The 20,432-nt window shown below is 37.9% G+C and overlaps 1 protein-coding gene and 1 long non-coding RNA gene across 11 annotated transcripts in view; one reads left to right on the forward strand and one right to left on the reverse strand.

Annotated features, from left to right (window-relative positions):
* LOC128881572 (uncharacterized) overlaps positions 1–20,432 on the forward strand; it is a 101,928-nt gene that overhangs the window by 63,029 nt on the left and 18,467 nt on the right. For 8 of the 10 annotated variants that reach the window (XM_054132811.1, XM_054133115.1, XM_054133034.1 and 5 more), the window contains 4 exons: positions 9,407–9,650; positions 11,573–11,793; positions 15,525–15,747; positions 19,495–19,851. In XM_054132811.1, coding sequence (XP_053988786.1) covers positions 9,407–9,650; positions 11,573–11,793; positions 15,525–15,747; positions 19,495–19,851 — 1,045 coding nt within the window. The remainder of the gene's footprint in view (positions 1–9,406; positions 9,651–11,572; positions 11,794–15,524; positions 15,748–19,494; positions 19,852–20,432) is intronic. The other 2 variants (XM_054132963.1, XM_054133196.1) reach the window with 2 other exon arrangements.
* LOC128884447 (uncharacterized) lies at positions 18,732–19,485 on the reverse strand. The gene is made up of 2 exons (XR_008459395.1): positions 18,908–19,485; positions 18,732–18,816 (listed from the first exon to the last, which is right to left on the reverse strand). It is a non-coding gene; the product is annotated as an uncharacterized LOC128884447 (long non-coding RNA).

The raw sequence follows: 20,432 nt of genomic DNA on the forward strand, positions 1-20,432 counted from the left end.
CGGAAAACGGAGTAATAATCAAATCAAGCGTAGCGATGCACTTTGTGGACCGAAATTTCGTGACGTAAAGCGAAGAGTACCGCGGAAGTAGCACGGTGAAAGGGTGACAGAAATTATTCAATTCTAATTAATAGTTATAAATGAAGCATATAATTGTTACATTTTACTTGGATTTGTTTTACACGTGACTAAAGGCTGGTCTTGTTTGCATGCTACAATAAATGTACTTTTCTTTTCACACGATCAACAGAACCGGCACACTCCGAAAGAAGAAAAATCCAAAACAACAGCGTGAAATTACATAGGCATTCACGAACGAGAAAGTTCGCAACCTTTTACCACAGACGAAGTCCTTAATAACTCGCAAGAAGAGGTTTACGGTCTTTGAACTGCGATGAAAACATTTATGCTGCTCGTGTTAATTGGATTTCCTCTCCACCTTGAAAATAATTTTACGAGTGTTCCTGTTGAATTCTTTTTCCCTCTTTCTTTTGGCATTCAAAGAATGCGACGGATGGCTCGTAAAGCTTGCAGAAATTTTAAGTTCAACTTCTTGTCACAATTTGACGCACTTTAGTGTTTAACGTGGTTCTTTCCCAACCGTCGATATTTTACAAATTGTTTTTAAGTATAATTAAGCATTCTCGCTTCTTAAGATATTTAAAAAAACGATACTCCAAAACGACAAGAAGAAAGGTACTGAATGATATCACACGATGGACAACTATGAAACACAATTTTTACATAAAAAATTAGTTTTATGTTACATTACTGAATTGTGCACGATTCATTTTGCTCCATTACTGTTACAACATGAATATCTATGAAATTAGATTGTCTATTTATAGAAACACGACCACATAAAATAATTGAATGCAACTCGCGAAAGAAACTTTCGGGACAACCTAATACATATACACTAAGGTGTACATGTATGTCGAGGTGTCATCTTTGCTGTATCCATGTACACGATCGAAACTGACCTTTTGTACCTCTTCAAGAAAGCAAGATAACTAAAAAACGAACCGCGCGTCTTACGTTTCCCTCGACATCGGTAGACCCAAGAGATATTTAAAGTGGTAAAGTCAGATGTCTCCTAGCTTTCTAAGTCCTCCATTCCCGTATCCCTATCCCAGCGTGTCCATCTTTTGCTCGTAATTGAAAATTTCTATCTAAACAAGAATTTCACCCGTGTTTGGTACCCAGCATCCAGCGTTCGTCGAACGCAATGTGTGGCGCATTATTTCTGAGAGAGGTTGCGCGAGACGAGAAGCGACGCGTCGCGGATGCACGTGCACTCCCGGCTTGAGAAACAGCCGGGAGGTCTTTGGCCGACTAATGGCGGATGTACACCCGCGTCTTCGACGCGGTTTTCCCCCAATTTGCGTCAATTGACGACACGGACGACGAGTCGAAATAAAAGACGGCGATACGGACGGGGGCAGCAATTAAAATTACTGTCACCGAGAGAAAGAGAGAGAGAGAGAGAGAGAGACCCGCCCCGCCTCTGACATCCGAGACGAGGAGCGGTTATGCAACGCTCACCGGCTGCACTTGGAACGCATCGTTAAGCTCGCTGACCACTGTCTGCTTGTTCACAGACGCGGAAATGCGGGCTCCTTTATGCCAATAGCATTCCACCGGCACTGCGTAGAGAAACGACGCGTTACCGAGAAACTATGACATTCCGAAGTTGCTCGAAACCCGCAAAAGTTTCCATGCTGCGAATTCTCAGCTAACCTCCTGTTCTTTCGACTACGCTTCGAACATGAATCGAACGTAAAACACAAGGATGAAAACCATTTCGTCGTATGATCGATGCATATCTGAAACAAACGAGAATCATCGAGTTCCCAAATATTGCAGAAAGACAAACCAACCCATCGCGATTTCTTGGGAATTGAAAATTCCCCTGGTCGATTTCCAATTCACTGAAATTGGGAAAGCTCCCCTCTAATTTATCAAAGAACCATGCAGAAAATCCAAAATAATACCAAGATCACTATAGTATAGACACGGACGGGTCGAAATCTCCAACTGGATGTGCTCTTTGCTCCAAAAATAATGAAAGACATTACAAATTACCATACAACTTTGGTTACCAGTAAATGAGTGGTTCTTAACTCTAGGAGGAATTTTTAGTATTTACATTGATTCGATACATTTGCAAAGAATTATTTGCCTTATCGGATAATTGAATTTTTAGCCAGAAGAATTTTATTATGTAACAGCTGTTCCAATAGCTAACCGCTCAATAAAGAGAGAATTTTATTTCTACTAGAGTAAAGATTTTGTGCATTTATGACGGACAGTAATACGGGAAACATACAAAAAATATACGTAATATGCATTCAATATATTTCGCAATTAATATAACAAAGTCGTTAATTCATTTTGCACGAGTGCACATACTGTTTAGGTATGTTTATCGCGTATTTATTATATTAGTTTACATCATAAATGAATAAAATCCGCAGTCTTAGTATTACATTTCTAACTAACACTGTCATTGTGTTAGTGGTTCTTGATCCAAGGACTTCTAAAAGGAATTTCTCAAGTTTCGATTAACCTCAGAAAAATAAATTATTGCTTAAATGTAATGCACATACCGTTGCAAAGTACATGCTGCGTTATTCTTGCAAGCATGTACGTGATAATTATGCAGGTCTTCGATATAACCTTTCGAGTCGTTTATGGTTGTTATCTCGGATCGTATGCAAGGACTTTATTTAAGTTTGTACGTCGTGTTCCATTGCAAAATATTGCGTGGGCGTGATATGTACGTTCTTCTTGGGTTTCTTAACAGTCGCGTGTGGCGGTGGGTGTTATAATCTTAGTCTTCCAAAAGATACGAAACTTTCGACACTGCTAAGGTTCGAATTGTTTTCGATATTGCGTACTTTAATTAAGAAGGCTTTGGAACTCTTGGTTCGTGTCGAAACACTTACAATTAGCCGCTCTTGAAAGTCTCGATGGGTCTTGAAGTCTTGAAAGACTTGCTTCATCTTGAAATCTTGATAGGTTTCGAAGCTTTCAACGAATCGCGAACATTTTGAATACATAAATGCGTTTAAATTTGCAGATTCGTACAGCTTTTCATTCATTTTTGTTTTCATACATGAATTCAATACGTATCAATACTGTACAGATGTGTAGGTACATGTAAATTATTACATGAATTTGTTTGTACTGAAAGAATGTATAAACGATATAATATGTTACTCGATATGAATGTAATTATTCATTCAAATTAAATGCACTTTCAAAAATTAAGATAAACACAAAGCAGTAAATATTTACGAATGCGTTTCGTTAATTTATTCAATAAATTGTCCAAGTTGACAGTTTCGAAATTCATGAAGAATTCAATGACCTCTTAACCTTGAAAAATCAATCAAAACTTTCAAGACCATCTGGATTCGAAGTAATGATCGAAGCGATTCGATCGTGATTCCAGATTCGGTACGATTCGATCCGGTCTTCAGTCACGGGCACAAAGCAATCGTATGCAGTTTTTCATCGGTGACGTGCCAGGCATCATAATGGCACGATGTCGCGAACGAACGTGCTTTTTTAGTTACGCGAGAACGGACTGTCAGTCCTATATTGTAATACGTAATAACTATTGTAATACGTAAGATAGCTTTAAATTGATTAGAATGTACTTCTAGCACACGTAACTGTCAATGTGACCACCCACTACAGCTTTTATTAACGCGTCAAGTGCCCTGTCAGTTATCGCTGGCCAACACTTGGACGTTTAACACTTGCTCGAATTCTTGCCATTAATAAAACAAAATACTTAATTTAATTTCAGACAATTAAAATATAATGAAAACTTTAAATATCTTAATGACACGAATAAAATGTCAAAATTAGGGATAGGTACGAGAAACTTTACTAGAAAACCAGGCCACCTTGTTATGCTGACTTTTATCCGTATAAAGAGATAAACATATATCCAAATTCATTTTTGTCTAATTCTAAGCCTTAATTAATTGTAGTGAATCGATTTCTCTCATGATAAAACCACTGTCGTATCTAATATAATCTTCTACTATCTATCATACAATATGAATATACTATATTATCCTACAAGTAAGAAAAACCTCCGTGAACATAGTGTTAAAATCGATCTCATCAAACGATGCAGTCACTCTTTCTATCTACATCACGTGAAAGAGCCTCTTATATTTACGTAGACTCATCTCTATCTTCTTGCTTTGCCTTGACCCTATTTCCCGAGAACGATGCACTTCTTTTGCATATTCATTTAGAACTTTCGAGTCTTGTCGTCCACTTACGTCCGTGGCTTCTCTGATATTTTACTCGGCGCGCGATAAATCCTAGGCTACTCCCCTGTCGAACAGCGCAGAATTACCGCCTTTCGAAACATTTGGGTCTCTGAAGCCAAATTGATCGACCTCGTTCTCTCTACAATTCTCAATTTCAATTAAACCCCTCGATGCCCAATTTCTTCAAATCTAATAAAAAAATATATTAACATTGCTAATTGTATATGTCAGCTAATGAATAATTGAAAATATCTATTTCGTTACTATTGTTTCTTTCTTTTTTTCTTTCAAATAATATAAACTATTCGAATTTCTTTTTGCAATCAATGAATTTTTAAATAACACAAATTATTTAAATTGCTCTCTAAAGCCAATCGATTAAATTGCTTGCATCGAAAAATCGCGACAATATCGAATAGAAATGGACGATCGGTCAGAAGTTGGAAGTGTTTAAAGCAACTAATTCAAACTGCGACCCGCGACGCCGACGCGCGTTCATACATCGAGTATAGTTTTTGCCATTCACTGAAACTCCGTTCCCAGAAGAGCACGGCACGCAGATGGTGCTGAAATCGTTGTTGGAACGTTGTTAAAGGAGCAACGTGCGTAAGCCAGCCACGCTTTCCCTCTATCTATCGTTCTCGGCGTTAGGTCCCGTTAACATCTTTGTATGCAATATGGAAATCTCATGCGAGACTTCAGAACTAATCGTTACGCATTTCTCTGCGTACAGACAACGGCATTAAGGAGCGCGTGATCGTGCGTTCAACTTCCTTGAACAGATGGGCCGAGTTCTCATCTGAATAAGAATCTCGAATAACAAATAAAACATTAATCATTTTTTCTTCGATACTCGTGGAATAATTATTAGAGTTTCGATTGTGGAATTAAATATTTCACAATACCGAACTAAACATTAAATTCAATCGAATAAATGTTACGACTAAATTGCTATTTATCGTCTGTTGTAGGAATAAGATGTCTTCAAATACAATTTGTTACGTAAATATTACATACATGCTGCTTTATTGATTAGAAGGTCCATCTACCTCGTTTGCTAATAATTTTCTATTCGACACTTGTAGACCAAACATGTAAGTTTTAATTATAGAGTTAGGTATTGTGCAATACGAAAATAAAATTTGAATTCAATAAAATATACCTCGCGAATAAATTGTAGTTCGTTGGTTTTATTCGTCATTTGTTATTCGAATTAAATTTTTCAAGTAAATATTCCAAGTACATGTTGCTCTATTAATCAAAAGACTGATCCACTTTCCTTGTTGCTTGTATAAAAATTATCGAGCATAAGGAGCAATTTAGTAGTGTTATTTTTGATTATATTAATTAGGTAGTATACCGTGTACGAATTATTCGCCTCCGAAAATAATTAAGCTCGCTAAAGGACATCAATTAATTCTACACTGTACAATGTCTTTTCTTATTTATGAATAAATTGATAATTATTCAAAAATACACGAAGCGTACCGTACGACAAATTTTGTAATATAATCGACTAGAAATATCTACAACTGCGTATGTTTCAAAATCGTTCAATGTTGAAAACAATGCTTAAAATAGGTCAACTTTAACATCGAAAGCTTTGTGGCGCCTCGATGCCGCGCGCTTCGCGAGTTTTATTTCTTTTCTGTCGGATGTTCCCAAAGTCAAACGTGCGCGAGCATTTCGAAATATAGATCTTGTACATGAAAATTTCAGAAATTAGGTGATCCGTTATTATTGTCCAATTTCGCATCGTTATGTATCTATTCGAATAAGTATATAAGTATTTATATAAATACTGCAATTAGTCTTTTAAAACTATTCTTCAAGTTATTTTTAAATTACATTTCTCTTCCGAAGATATTTACTTATGGAACGTCGAAGTAGGTTTCTAGCCGTGTAACCTGAATTTATCAAAATATCGCGATTAATTTATTTGCAAATGTTTACGCATCAATTGTATCGAATGTCACTCTTTGAATCCTTGGATATCGATTGCACAAACCGTTCATCTAAAGAAATTTCAACTGAGCCGTCCTTGAACCATCGTGCAACAAGATATTTTAATTAATTTTTAAAAAAGGTGTTAGCTGATTAAAAAATCAATTAATTGTTCATACCTTCGCAGTATGTTGAGAATTTATATCGAAGGCTTAGCGTTTCAGGTTCGTGCACACCTCGTAACTTTGAATTGTTGTAACTCATTTTACTGGGAACCAAAATGGTTGTTTTAACCTCCAATAATTGTAATTCTACAGTAATTGTAGAATCGATGCACGTGAACATGAGATTTCAATATTTATTCCTATTTCTTGACGATTAATGGAGCTGTAAAATTATCGTTTACCTCAGAATTGTTACTTCCTATATTAAAAATAGTATTTGCAGAATTTTTCCTTTAAATTTTACTCAACTCTGACTGTTCACATAAGAATTATTGCTTCCTATTTTAAATATTATATTATCTAAATTAAACATCACGTATTATTGAAAATAAATAGATTGGAAGATATTATATCACTACAAATTAATTTTTCAGTACTCCGATTGTTCGATTCAGAAATGGTTTTCGGAATTAAAATCAAATTAAATGCGAGACTTGAAACGAGAAATTACGATCTTCACGGTTCAAGTGACTCTGTTTTCGCCGACTTCCTACACGCGAGTTCAGTCAACGGTTTCTTTCTGCCTTTCATTCGACCTTCAACGCCACGTACCTTTTGATTACCTCATCGCCAGCCAGAACAAGTCCGCCCCTGCGTTTCAACCAGGAAAATTGATCGATCATTTTCCATACGGCGCGTCTGCTTACATGTGCGAGCTCCATGACATTGGAAAATGCTTTTAAGCGGTTATTCTCCCGGCGAGTGGTTTCCAATGAGTGCGCACCGACTATTTCAGCCAGTTCACCATACTTTCATCCACAGCTGGATAAAGCGAAGAGAAAAGAATATTTCAGACCCTATTCTCAATAACTGGTTAGATTGATTTCATTAAAGTAATGCTTAATGTCGGGAACAAAAATTGTGAAGCGTGAAAGTAGAGTTGGGTGATATTTAGATGAAAAATTCTTCAAATACCATTTCTAATAATAGATGACACGTGATTCATATGAAATAATATTTAAAATAGAAAGCAACATTTCTGAGAAGCAAATAATCAGAGTGATGAAAAATGTAAACACGCGATATTTCAAATACAACCGTAAATAATAGATGCTATATAAAATACATCAAATAATGTTTTTAATAACAAGTTTAATTTCAACAAATGCAATATTTTTATTTTACAATCTGAAGCACAAAACAGACCATTGCAACTTTGTATTTTTAATATAAAATTTACGGTAAATTTACATGACAAAAAAAAATACCTTGTTATTTTCACTATTCATCAAGTCGGATATTACTGTCAAATACTATTTTAAAAGTTTATCGCAGTAAATTGTTCCATACGCGTTGTATTTTTAAAACGGTCATGGATGGAAGAAAATGTCACAAGGCAAAGTAAAATGGTCACGAACGTGGCATTTCGCTACGTTACTTTTTATAAATTTTTGCGCACCGTTAACAGTTGAAAAGTGCACCTGCATTAAAAAAGAAAATAGAACGCTCTTTTGTGTGCACCAACCGATGCACTTGTTCACCCCTCTGCGAAATATTATTTCAATACGGTGCATGAAAATTGTTAGTTTACAAGTTATTTCAATTAAAAGTTTGCTCAATTATTGCTACGCAGAAACACACCTTCGTGTACTGATTCACGTGTACACCTTTATTATGTTAGTAAACAGTGAGTACTGAATACTGATTGATATCTGAAACTGATTTACGTTTACGAACATGATAAAGAATAGTAGATGCATTAATAAAGATAGATAAACCTATTCGAACCATCTATCATTTTAAATACTTTACATGTGTTCATTTAGAAAGTAGTTGTAGCCAATGTTAATTTATAGAACAATTACTTACATGTGCTGTTGATCTTTTTTGTATAATATATTATTTTTTTTAGCTCGCAATATCGAATGTTATTAAAATATATTCATTTTTCATTGTTATTATTAAATGTCCTTTTTAACTTATAATCTAAACGATTCTAATCTTGTTAGAACGCATTAAATATTTATTCAAACTAGATACTTATCAATTCGTATATTACAAATATTAACATAAAATGTATTATTTTTCAATGTTTATTATCAAAAGTTATCAACAATATATTATGAATACATTCTTATAAAATGTATTACACTTGTTGTTCAAAGAAGGTACTTTTTAATTTATATACTACAAAAAGTTGCTATACTAGTTACAGTACAGGTTATATCGAGTGAACGTGATGCATTCGATGTTGCTTTTGCCAATAATAATTATGAGAAAGGAATCCCGTCAGTGTACGATGATTACGTTACAAAACGCACATCGAGAATTGCGTAACGTAGAAGTCGCAGAGTGCACAGCGGGGTTCTCACGTTTAATATTTTGTAGGATACGTTTAACGAGTGTTTCGTGAAATAAAAGGGGAAATTACCATTAATAATTCTATCGTTGTATGCAAATCTCCAGCACTTTCGCATCATTCTTGCTGGAAATTTGATTTCGAGGTATTTGCCTATGTAGAGGTGGTAATTATTCGGCATGAATAAGTCCTAGCTTTTCTTATTTCATTCTGTACCTCCCATGCTCGTTATTTTCATTCAATTATAATTTCTATTTTATAACCGAACCATAAAGACGTACCGTATTCCGTTCTAACATATTATTTTTATCTTTTTATTAAACTTTATTTCATTATGTCTCAGCAACATCACGCAACTCCACTTTCATTGATTCTACATATATTATTATATCAAGAGTATTACATAACCAACGAACAATTTCATTTAAAAAAAATTGATTATTTATCCATGTTCTTGAGACTAAAACCAGCCACTACTAACGAATACAAACATCACGGGAGTGGGAGGGTGTACCGTCACTCCAATTTCCTATAAAAATTCTCGCTTGAAATCAAGCATCGCTGAAATTAACTGCGACGAAGCGTTCCAGGTGAAATCTATTATAGCTCGTCGCTGATGTATGTATTCTGGTTTTTTGTTACAGCCGCCGGAGAACGAGTTGCAGAAGATTGGCGAACGGGTACCCAGCGAGCACGAGCTCCGAGTACAAAGATCTCTGCAACGACTGAACGTTCCCGATTGGTACAAGAACTCTCCCGCGGCTCGCGATGGTTTCCGGTTGAAGAGGCACTCCGACGCGTCGCAGCACGGAGGATGGCGTGCTCTGGGCTCGAAAACCACTTCCCTCTCGTCCCTTTCGTCGTCTTCCAATAGGCAGCCGACTACAGGTAAATACCATCCCGTTCTGTGACACCCTCAAACGACCCGTGCCTTTGTCGAGGCGGGAAAACATTGCTGGGACGCCACGTGACTCCGGGTCACGCTCGAAAATGCGAGCATCGATGCTCTCGCATCGCTTCAAAATACACTATTCAAGTTTTCTGTTCCATCGCCCTAACAAACTTTTCATATAAACGGTTATTCGTCAATTTTCAATTCTTTTCATTTCATTTGGTAGAAATATTTGTTAAACTCCGAAGAAAAAAATGGTCCCTTAAGGGATGAAAATTAGGAGGTCAAATATTAAGTATTTTTCATTTCTTCTTTTTTTTGTTTTTTGTTCGGTTTTACGGAGAAAAATTTATTTAATTTTCGTTTAACTTTGAAACCAGGAAACTCATTTAAAAAAACCGATTAAGAAATTTAAAAAAAGACTGTCGGGTCAGAGATTGCTCGATCGAGTGACTAAAAAACGATCCGCGGTAAATGGCACGATATCAACGAAACATGCTCGCGTCTCTGCTCTCGTAAAAAGACAAGGAGCGTCCGAAATTAGCGCTCGGCGAAACGAGGTGTCAGCCAATTTCATTTCTGCGCGTCTCCGCGTCTCTCTGAGCGATACAGTTGCTGATATTCGCCGTGGACCACGAGCAACGGCTAATAGAAAGCGTCTAATAAATTTAGTCGGGCACGTTAACACGATTAATTCGAGCCCCCGTCGCTCGTCTGGCGCAGACCAGAGCCGAGGGGACACGCTGAAGCGAACCCACGCCCACGTCGGGTTACCGCGGAAGGGTTGATTCCTGGGGTAGCTGGGGAACGTTCAAGGACGCTTCTAACGAGAGGAGACAATTTGTTAAGGGAGAGCCCTAATTACGAGATTTACAACGCACCCGTTGCTCAATTGCGGAGACAGGATGGATTTTAATTTAAGCCAGTGTTTCTCAATCTTTTTCGTCTGAACGACTGTTTCGTTAGATTCGATTCTTAATTCGTTGCCACTAATTTCGAAGAGTTTTAAATTTCGTGATAATGGGTATTGTGTCAAAATGATGTTGGGTTAGGTTTAGGTTATGCGTTAGTAAAAGACATAATCAAAGAAATTTGAAAACAACGAATAGAAAATATTTACTATTATATAATTTTATTCTAACATATATAAATAATAGGCTACATCAAAACAGTAGAAAGTTGTGCATTATTAATAACTTGTCAATGCTTTTCAAAGGCTGACAATAAACTGCTTATTACTTAAATGGAACATTTTGTATATGTGAAATAACTGCTTTAAATTCTATACATTTTACATTATTTTTGTTCTAAATGAACAATAGAAAGTTGGGCATTGTCAAAATGTATTACGTTCAATATAAACACTATGTGTGCACTCGCTATCGGTGCTGGACAATAGACGAGCTTTCATGCCATCGTTGAAAGCTACCCCGGCAACATATCGCTCGGCTTACAAAACCGTCGATCAAAGTCTGCTACTGTAATCGATTTCAAAGACGGATCGTGTAACGATCACAGCCTGTAAAACGAGCCAAGATTCCAATGTGATATCGCTATATATTCTAGGCCTTAAGCAAGAGATTATGCAGGCTGTTCGCGTCAGTGTTCGTAACTTTTAAAATGATACGATTTGAAACGAAACAGTTTTCTTCAAATAACGCGTTACTTCATTTCATAATTATTCTAATGTCTGCGATTAAAGGATTTTTATTAAACTACACTGCTGCAAAGATTACTTAAAGTAAATGATTTTTCATAGACAGCCATCAACGCAGCAAATAAATTCGAATAACTAAATAATGCAATTAAAAAGCCTATAAATAGGCTCCCGGTAAATAAAGTGTTAATTTCTATGTAGATGCAACTTTGTCCACGAATATTTCTGTTATTGAACAGTTTCCTTCGAACGTGTGTTTAGGTGCCCTTCTAAGTCCAAGTCCTACGCCACCTGTATTCTCGAGATGGAGCACCAGTCTGCTGAACAGCGCCGGAAGTTCGCCAGCAAGTTCGGCGAGGTCGTCGTTCAATCATCGACAGCCATATTTGGGTTGGCGTTCGCAGGAACGATTAACAAATCCTCGAACACCGGCCGAACGTCTTGCTCAGGGTATTCTTCCCCAGTTGCAAGCAGCAAACAAGGTTAGTTGAGAGGAGACGAGTGAGTACCGAGAAGTATTTTATTTTTGCGATAACCACACTGCGCGAGGCCATTAGGGAGATTACGTGTTTTAACGTTTCCGGGGAATCAGCTACGCTCGAACAACGAAAGAGACAATAGCGTCCACTTGATCGATAGCATGTTATTTTATCGATCTTAAAGAAAATGTTTTGATATATCATATAATAATAATTTAATCATTTTAATTATTGCAACCGTGACAAGGATATAATAATTGTAGTAGCATTAGTAGAAATAATAGCGACAGAATATATCGTATCTTTTAACTCCAAGGAATGCTGCTGAATCCTTCTAGTATAGAATATACAATTATTTATATTGTTTTAATTATCTTGACAAGCAATACATATTCTTTACCTCAAGAAGAATTACCATTGGCATTTTTCTAACGTGGTAATAATTATATTTCTATTATAAATTTCTATTATAAATAGTGCATAATAGAAAATTATGTTAAATAATGTCTTTAAACGAAATTAATATTTTCTTGAACAAAAGAAGTGTAAAGTGATACAACGACCAAAATGATTATAATTGAATGATATGCGATTTATCAGCTCGAAGGTACACAAACTTCAAATAAAGTGTTAAGGCTACTTATTAGATTAGGCGTAGGTGCACGTATAATTTCTAAATTAGATATTTCTTTTATGCTCTGTAATTTGTTTATTTTGTTGCCTCAATAAAATAAGATTGAATTTGAAAATGTTCTTTTTTTTTTATATATATATATATATGGGGCATCCCAAGTCTATTTCGTTTTAGGCATTCCATGCGACTCTTCCGTGCGTGCCAAACAATTATGCCAAAGAAATTTTAAATTCTCTGCAATGACAACGAGAAGGGTGCAATTAGACAAATTTAAACGGTACAGTGGGAAACTTCTCACATGTTCTTAAAGTTCTCACGAATCTCGGTATCTTCTGTTCGAAACTTTTTCAATTAATAACTGACACGGCAAAAGTTACAAGAGAGTCGACGTATCACTCCCAACACTTTGAATTTTCATTCGATGTTCAAATAAAAACTGCTGAATTAAATTATCCTGAACGTTTTTCCAATCATGCACGACTTTCGATGTCTCTTTGTTATTATCAGAAATGTTTCATAAATAAAATAACAATGTGATAAATATTCATTATGAAATAAGGTGTAACTAAAATTTTCTAATATTTCTTTTTTTATCTATCGTTGTGAGATTGTCAGACATAATGAATTCGATATCATTTTCATTTATCTTTATTTCAATAAAGGGTTTCTTAAAAGGGTCTTCAGAATTTTGTTTCTTAATGTAATGGAATGCATCTGATTTATATAATTTGTACTACATGTTTGTATTAATATATCCATCACGACTATACGAACAAACGAGTTTTATTATTATTAGACTCGAGCATACATAAACGTATATGTTGTGTACATTTTCTATATTATTGTACGTCATAAACGCATGAAACGTGCAATCTAGCTATTATAAAACAAATCCTAAAGCCCCCTTTGAAAAACCTTTCAACGTTTCAACTCCTCCATTATCACTGAAAACGCTATAATTTCCTGTTCATTTCTCGACCTCTAATGAAACAATTGCACGGCAACATATGAAAGGCTCCGCGGTCGGGCTCGTTTCGAATTGTTTGCAAATTTTGAAAGCAAAGTTTGACCTCGAACCGGTCGCGGCCATGGCTGACCCCTGCCTCGCCCACGTTCTCCTCGCTTTCCTCTTTCCTCTTTGTCCAATTTATTTTTAATTTGCGCAGACAGCGCGCAAATGCTACGAGGCTTCTATAATTAGAAATTCTGGCAGAAATCCTGGTCCTGGCGTCTCGTGGCCTTTGCAACCCGCGACAAATTGACTGTTACTCGATGCGCCCTTCTGCGAGGTTGAATTACCCAAGCGGATTTCACTCAAATCCGCCACCTCTGTGCCCGTCGAGTTGCGAACGTACTAATCGACTACGATTAAAACTTGGACTGAGTTTACTCAGACCAGGGTTCATTTGGAATACTCGCATTTCGGTTAACGCAAACATATTTTTATGTATCAGATGTAGACATTAATTACATGCCTTTACATTTAATCATTTATAACCGCAGTTTAACAGTTTCGCTGCAGACGAAAATAAGTAGCCGTTCGCTGGGAGCTGCAATCGAGATATTTTTTTCATGAAAAATTTCTTACAAATGTTCTAATATGATTATTTTGAAAAAAAAAAACAGATATCTGTGCTAACTTATTTTATATATAATATGATTACCGAACAAAACAAATGAAAACTGAAAAATAATAAAAACAACCATATATTTTCAGTTGGACGCACATGTGCGTCATCCGCAGCGAAAGTGTTAAGCATAAGTATTTATCTATCGTTTTGTTATGCTAAAGTATCAAGCTCGGAGCACATTATTTTTGTAAGAGAAATTTGTGTTAAAAGTATTTTTATTCGCAAAATCATAAACGAATTATTTGAAATAATGAAAAAGTTGTTTAGAAATATATTTTCAATTTTAAAGCGAAATATGTGAAATATATACGTACAAATTTTATATATATTTTTAAGCATATGACGCGCCTATACGCATTCTATTTAAAATTGAAGAAATTGTGAATTACACAAAGACTGAAAATAGGATATTTAGGTATAGGACGAACGGAAACTTGAGACCAGCTGGGTTGTAATTGTAGGTAACGGAATTCGATAAACCGCAATGTTCGATAATGCAAGTAATGTAAGTAATCGACTAACTGCGGCCTTGCAACCCGCCGAGGGAAACATGTTTGCGGGAAATAAATGAGCACATCACTGGAGTTTGCCTCGAGGTGTTTACCGTATTTGAATATTTTAATAGCTTCACATACTGTGCAAACCGTTCCATTAACTGTGTTACACGCTGTTTCATTACCAATAGTCAATACGGTTCAGACTTCCAAGGGTCTTTTGAATAAATTTCAGGCACATTAATAATTGCCATTGGACTCACGGGATATAAATATTAATCTTGATGACTGAAATCAGTTATTTTTAGAGTGATCTTAGCTAAAGGAAATTTCAATATCCTCATTCTTAAAGCTCAGATCGTTGCAAAGGTAATTGCACTTCTAAAAAATGGCTCCTTAATAAACCACGTGTAACGTAATTTTTAATCCATACATATACAGATGAATAACAAATATTTGTCTGTATCCTCAAGATGCATTCAAACGTCGTACAAACGAGGAAATCAGATAAACGCATTCGTTCATTTCCTTGAAAGAAAAAATCTCGAAATGCAAAAATCTCTAGATGCTTTCTTAGCAGTCTATTGCCAGAAATGCTAAGCTTAGGTTGACTTCAAACATGAGATTTCTAATTTGAGATTTGAAAATCAGACCACCCTTACCACTTCGACAATTGTTTTATCGACACTTCGAGTTCTAATGAAATTAAACTTACGCAAATATTATTGCTGGTTGATTTACGTCAAACCAAGGCTTGGTGACCGAGAATCACCTCTCGGGTTACTGCATCGCGTTAACGTGTGACTGAGAGTCACCTCTCGAGCGCAAAGGGTTAATATCCCCCTATTGTCGACAACAATTAATCATCAAAGTAACACGTACCAAACACAGATTCACATCTTGACAAACTCACATTCGCACACAGCGTGAGACTGAATTGTGACGAAGGAATAAACCTATCATTCTCTTCTGCAGCAGCAACAGCAGCAACAGCAGCAGCAGCAACAACAACAGCAGCAGCAGCAGCAGACAACGAATCAGCAGCTAGAAGTAAGGAACTCGATAAAGGAGGTAACCTCGGCCATTGTGCACTACGTGCAAAGCGGTCAGGAGGTTGCTGGAGGTGGCAGGCTCTCGCCTCGCCCTCGACCCGAAGACTGGGATGACAGGGGCGGAGCAAGGTCAACCAGCCCCAGAGGTGAGCACTAAACAACCCATGCCAAAAAACATCCCACCACCACCACCACCACAACCATCACCACTTTTACTCTCTACGAGAAAGGTAATTTTGAGTTTTCCATCTTGATGGTGTTCTCTATGTCTCTGCATCCGCTCTGCGGCCTAGACGCCTTTCCTCTACTGTTTGTCTCTTGATACATACGTTTATATATATGTATACAGGATGTCCCACCTAATAGAACAGACTGTCTTCTAAACGGTTGGGAGTAGAAAAGGTTGTCATAAGCGAAAGTTAAATGGTATCAGATCTAATATTCATTCGTTCGTTCATTTATTTAAAATGCGTAACTTATTCAATTCAATTATCTTTATTTATAGTGTGGTCCTAATGGACCGTTTACACTTTTCCTGTAACATTATATAAAATTTACATTTTCAACGTATAATAGTTTCGTCCTTGTTACATTTATTTTCTTATTCTACCTCCTATCTAATATCTTAAAGGTGAAACAATGCAGATAACTTTACCTTCGATAACTTCTTAACGAACAAGTTTAGGGGATAAGTATGTTGGTACTTTTATGTAGAGCACAAGAAACTGCATTGATCTGTGTCGTCAAAGATATAAGTTTCCATTTATAAAAAAGTGCAGTTGCATGTTTTTGATGGACTGGTGCAGAAAAGCAGCGATGGGCAAAACCGTAGACTTGGAATAAATCTGAAGTTTGCCGATGTGTTTGTCTCGTTTTCTTCTTTGGAAAATGTTCAACAGAAGAAACGAGACAAACATATCGGCAAACTTCAGATTTATTCGAACCCTAGGGTTTTGCTCACCAAAGTGCGTAAAATTACATTGCATGCTACGCACCACCCGATACCATTCAACTTTCACTTATGACATCTTTTTCTACTCCCAACTGTTTAGGAGGTACAACCTGTTCCAGTTGCGTGGGACACCATGTATATATTTACATATATTCTCGTTCCAACGGAATGTTTGTAAAATAGTTATCTTTCCTCTCTGTTGTTCTACTCGTTTCTGTCGCCGGTTCAAAGCACTACCAAACTCGCTGTCTCTGTTTCAACGTCCTGTTTACTAACGAAAATTGCTTTCAAAGCGGGGCCTCCACCTCCCATTCAAAGAATCAAGCCTTTCACGATGAGAAAACTAGGATCCTCGTACACACGCGCTGTGCCTCCCCCATTCATTCTGCGAATGCTGCACTTGAACGTGCTCGCAATACCGCCGTATCTTTTCAGAGTATCGCTGTTCCCTCGTTTACGCTACCGGCATCTTTTCCATTTCGAGGAGCGTCCCTCCTTCCAGAGACTTTCGAAATTCATCCCCTTTGGTGGGAATGCGAGCACTCGTGTGTTGCGTTGGAACAAAAGTTCGTAGTGGTTTTTTTTTTCCAGTGAAATTTCAAAACAATTCTTGTATATTTAATTATTTATGCTTACTTTTTGCCCTTTGCGATTGATGCCGACACAGTGACGGTGGCATCTCTTCTTCTAAGTACACGTGTTATCTTATTATTCTTTGTTACCTTTTTCTAAGGAATACATTTGCTTCGAAAAGAATCAACGTAGTTGCCATAACCGAAATTGAAGAATTTTTTTTCAAGATTTAAATGCAGTGAAACAAAGCCCAATTTTACGGTAAAAGTATTGAATTTAATATATAAAGTTTTTCAAAAATATATTTAAAAATCGAGGATGTTTAAATCTGCTGAATAGACGAAGAAATATTTTTGTCTGATGAAAATGTACTATTTTGGTAAGAAAAAACGACAACTTGTAAATTCGAAAAATGAGGTTATTCGGTCAAATCACTGCCATTTTGATAACAATCAAACATTCGAAAAATCCTACGATCTTTTGTTCTAACCCCGATAAGTAGAATTACGGTTCTGACAGCGATGTCCTCGAAAGAGTTTGCAGGATATTCCGATGATCGTGTATCATTATCTTCTGGATTGGGAGCACCAAGGGGTCCAGAGAAGCTTGGGTCAGTTAATTCTTAGAGGTCCGCGATATATTCAAGAAAATGTTCTTGGAAGATAAGATATTACTTTCTTTGCGATCCGAGTAAAATATTCGATATATTTTGTGTAACTTCTGCGGCTGAATTTGTAATCTTCTTTACTGTAAACATAAAATGAATCCAAAAAAAAAAGAAGAAAAAAGAAAGAAACTGTTTCAAATTACAAAATAAATTTGCAATAGAGGGTTGAAAAGATAGGATGCGAAACAGGCCATATCCAGAGACTCTGCAATGGAAGAGCTCCCCTGCGATCGTTCGTGGCGGGTCTATCGAAGCAAGATTGCCACGGTTCCTGAAACGCATTCGACAACCTTGACACTAAATCGTATTTCTCAGAGCATAGATTCGCGACGAGGTCGAGCCAAGGGTGAAAGGAGGGAAAATGGTCGAGCAACGAAAGACCAGAAGGACCTCGGAACTCGCAACTTTTTCCTCGACTCTGCGCGACCTCTGTCGCTTCTTCGTTGGCTACCTTTGTCTTTAATCACGGGAGTCTCGCCCAAAGTATGCAGAGGCGACTGGTTGCTATTTCGATAGCCTTGTAGCCCCTGTGGTCGTCGTGGCACCGAAATAGATTACCCTGAAGTTTAAATCACCCCTCTGTCTCCGTACGCTTTTCGGTGCAAGCGAACTTATTCGCCACTCGGCCGACCTTAAGACAAAATTAAAACAAACATCGAGAGAACAACGTCAAGATAACACGTGGCTGGCGGTCACTTCACTCACACACACACATACACACACACATGGACACGTTCATGCGCCGTTCGTCGACGATGCATTAACACTTTACCTGTCGGGAGCCTGTTCTCTTAAGGGGTTAGTCGCAGTCAGGAAAACGGAAACGGACAATTTCTTGTGTGTTTTTAAGGTATTAAATAATAATTTTTCTGAATGAAATGTAAATATATTACAAAGTATGTCTTAAAGAACTATAAACGAATTTTTGTTTAAAAAAAAAGGTCAATTCATTTCGTCACAACAGCCGATGGCTTGGGTGTCCGCTTGATTTGCGGTGAGCAAGATTTCTTCAAACTGGTGCACCTGAAAACAAAATCACAGCTTGCTCATGATATTTAGACATAAAGTGAAAACTTTTGTTTAATAAAATTAGTATTTTATCCTTTCGTTATACCCGATTTCCAATAGCGCCTAAAATGGGCGGGCAGGTAAAGCGTGAACACTTGAACAGCAATCCTCGTCGACGGACGCGCCTCACTGGAAACGTGTGACGTGTGACGTGTGACCAACGCTTTGTCTCGCTACCGAGCATTACTAACTGTCTGTGCTGTGACGTGCAATCTGTCACTAACGTGTGCGTGTGCCGAATGTGTAAGGCTGCACAATACGAGCCTCTGCAACGTCAGCTTGTTTGCGTTTGTAATTAATATTTTCCGTATTAGAGCTTCACTAATACGAATTAATCTCCGATGCGTGTCGCGTTGCTTCGAGAGAGAATAATCGATCGACGCGGCGCGAACGTGGTAACGATTCGCGATAGAAAACGTACCCTACGACGATGTACATTCTACATTCTCCGAATCTAGCTCGATAAAGTCGCGCATCACGGTAAACGTAGCTCTCCGATACTTGGTATCGCCACGTTCTCTGTTTGTCGACGAATCGTTGCGAAGTGTCGCGGAATCGTAACAGAAGCCGCCCAGAACGTCGGCCGACGACTGGTACATGATGTGTCTAATGAAACGAAACTTCTCCTCGAAGGGAGCGTGAAGCTGTGTTGGATGGAGAGCTCGTTCGTTGGCACAAGACCCGTGGACTCACCGGAGACACCGATGAGTTTGGCCACGGAGACCGACTGCTGTCCAGGCTGCAACGCCACGGGCACTGAGTCCTGCAGTTGCATCGACTCCGCGACTTCCGGTCTGTTCTTGGATTTGACGCCCACCCGCGACGACGGCCAGCTACAACAGCAACAGCAGCAACTAGGCGGAGGCAGCAGTCTCTGTCCGTCGCCGTCATCGTCGCTCAATTATCACCACCACCATCCCCATCCCCATCACCATCACCGTCAGCTACACCATCAACAGCAACCGCAGCAACAGCAACGCCATCACCGCGGTGAGTTGCTGCTCGCCTAGCGGAAAGCCAAAAACAAACGTGAACGATCGAGTCAACACCCACGATCGCGAACCTCCAGCAACGAAAAACACACGCACGGTCGCGTTCCCTTGTTACCAGACGACTCTTCGCCGCGTCGTTCCTCCGACGCGGTCGATTCGCTAGGCCCAAGCTGACGAAGGCGATTCGCCTCTCGGGATGATTCTTCGTGGCTTTATCCACGGTTTAGGCGTGACAAATCTATCGTTTTCAGACCACGGTGTCGGCCCTGCCGAGTAACAAATTGGTACGCTGGATTCGATGAGGGATTGAATCGAGGACGGCTGAAAGTGATGGAATGGCTCATCCGTTAATGAAACTTGGAATTTTTATACACGGTCTGTCTAAAAAGAAATCAAACTTTTGCTATTAAAAGAAAAAAGTACAAGTCAAGTTTTTACACACACGTTCATTTACTCAAAATCATCACCCTCTGGGTCAATACAGCGTGTAGACCGCGTAATTAACATTTCGAAGGACCTTTGCAGCTACTGTTTTGGTAGCCCGTTTAGTACGGCGGTTACAGCAGCCTGAATCTCCGA

This window comes from Hylaeus volcanicus, chromosome 1 (assembly GCF_026283585.1).
Source record: "Hylaeus volcanicus isolate JK05 chromosome 1, UHH_iyHylVolc1.0_haploid, whole genome shotgun sequence".
In the NCBI taxonomy this organism is placed as follows: domain Eukaryota; kingdom Metazoa; phylum Arthropoda; class Insecta; order Hymenoptera; family Colletidae; genus Hylaeus; species Hylaeus volcanicus.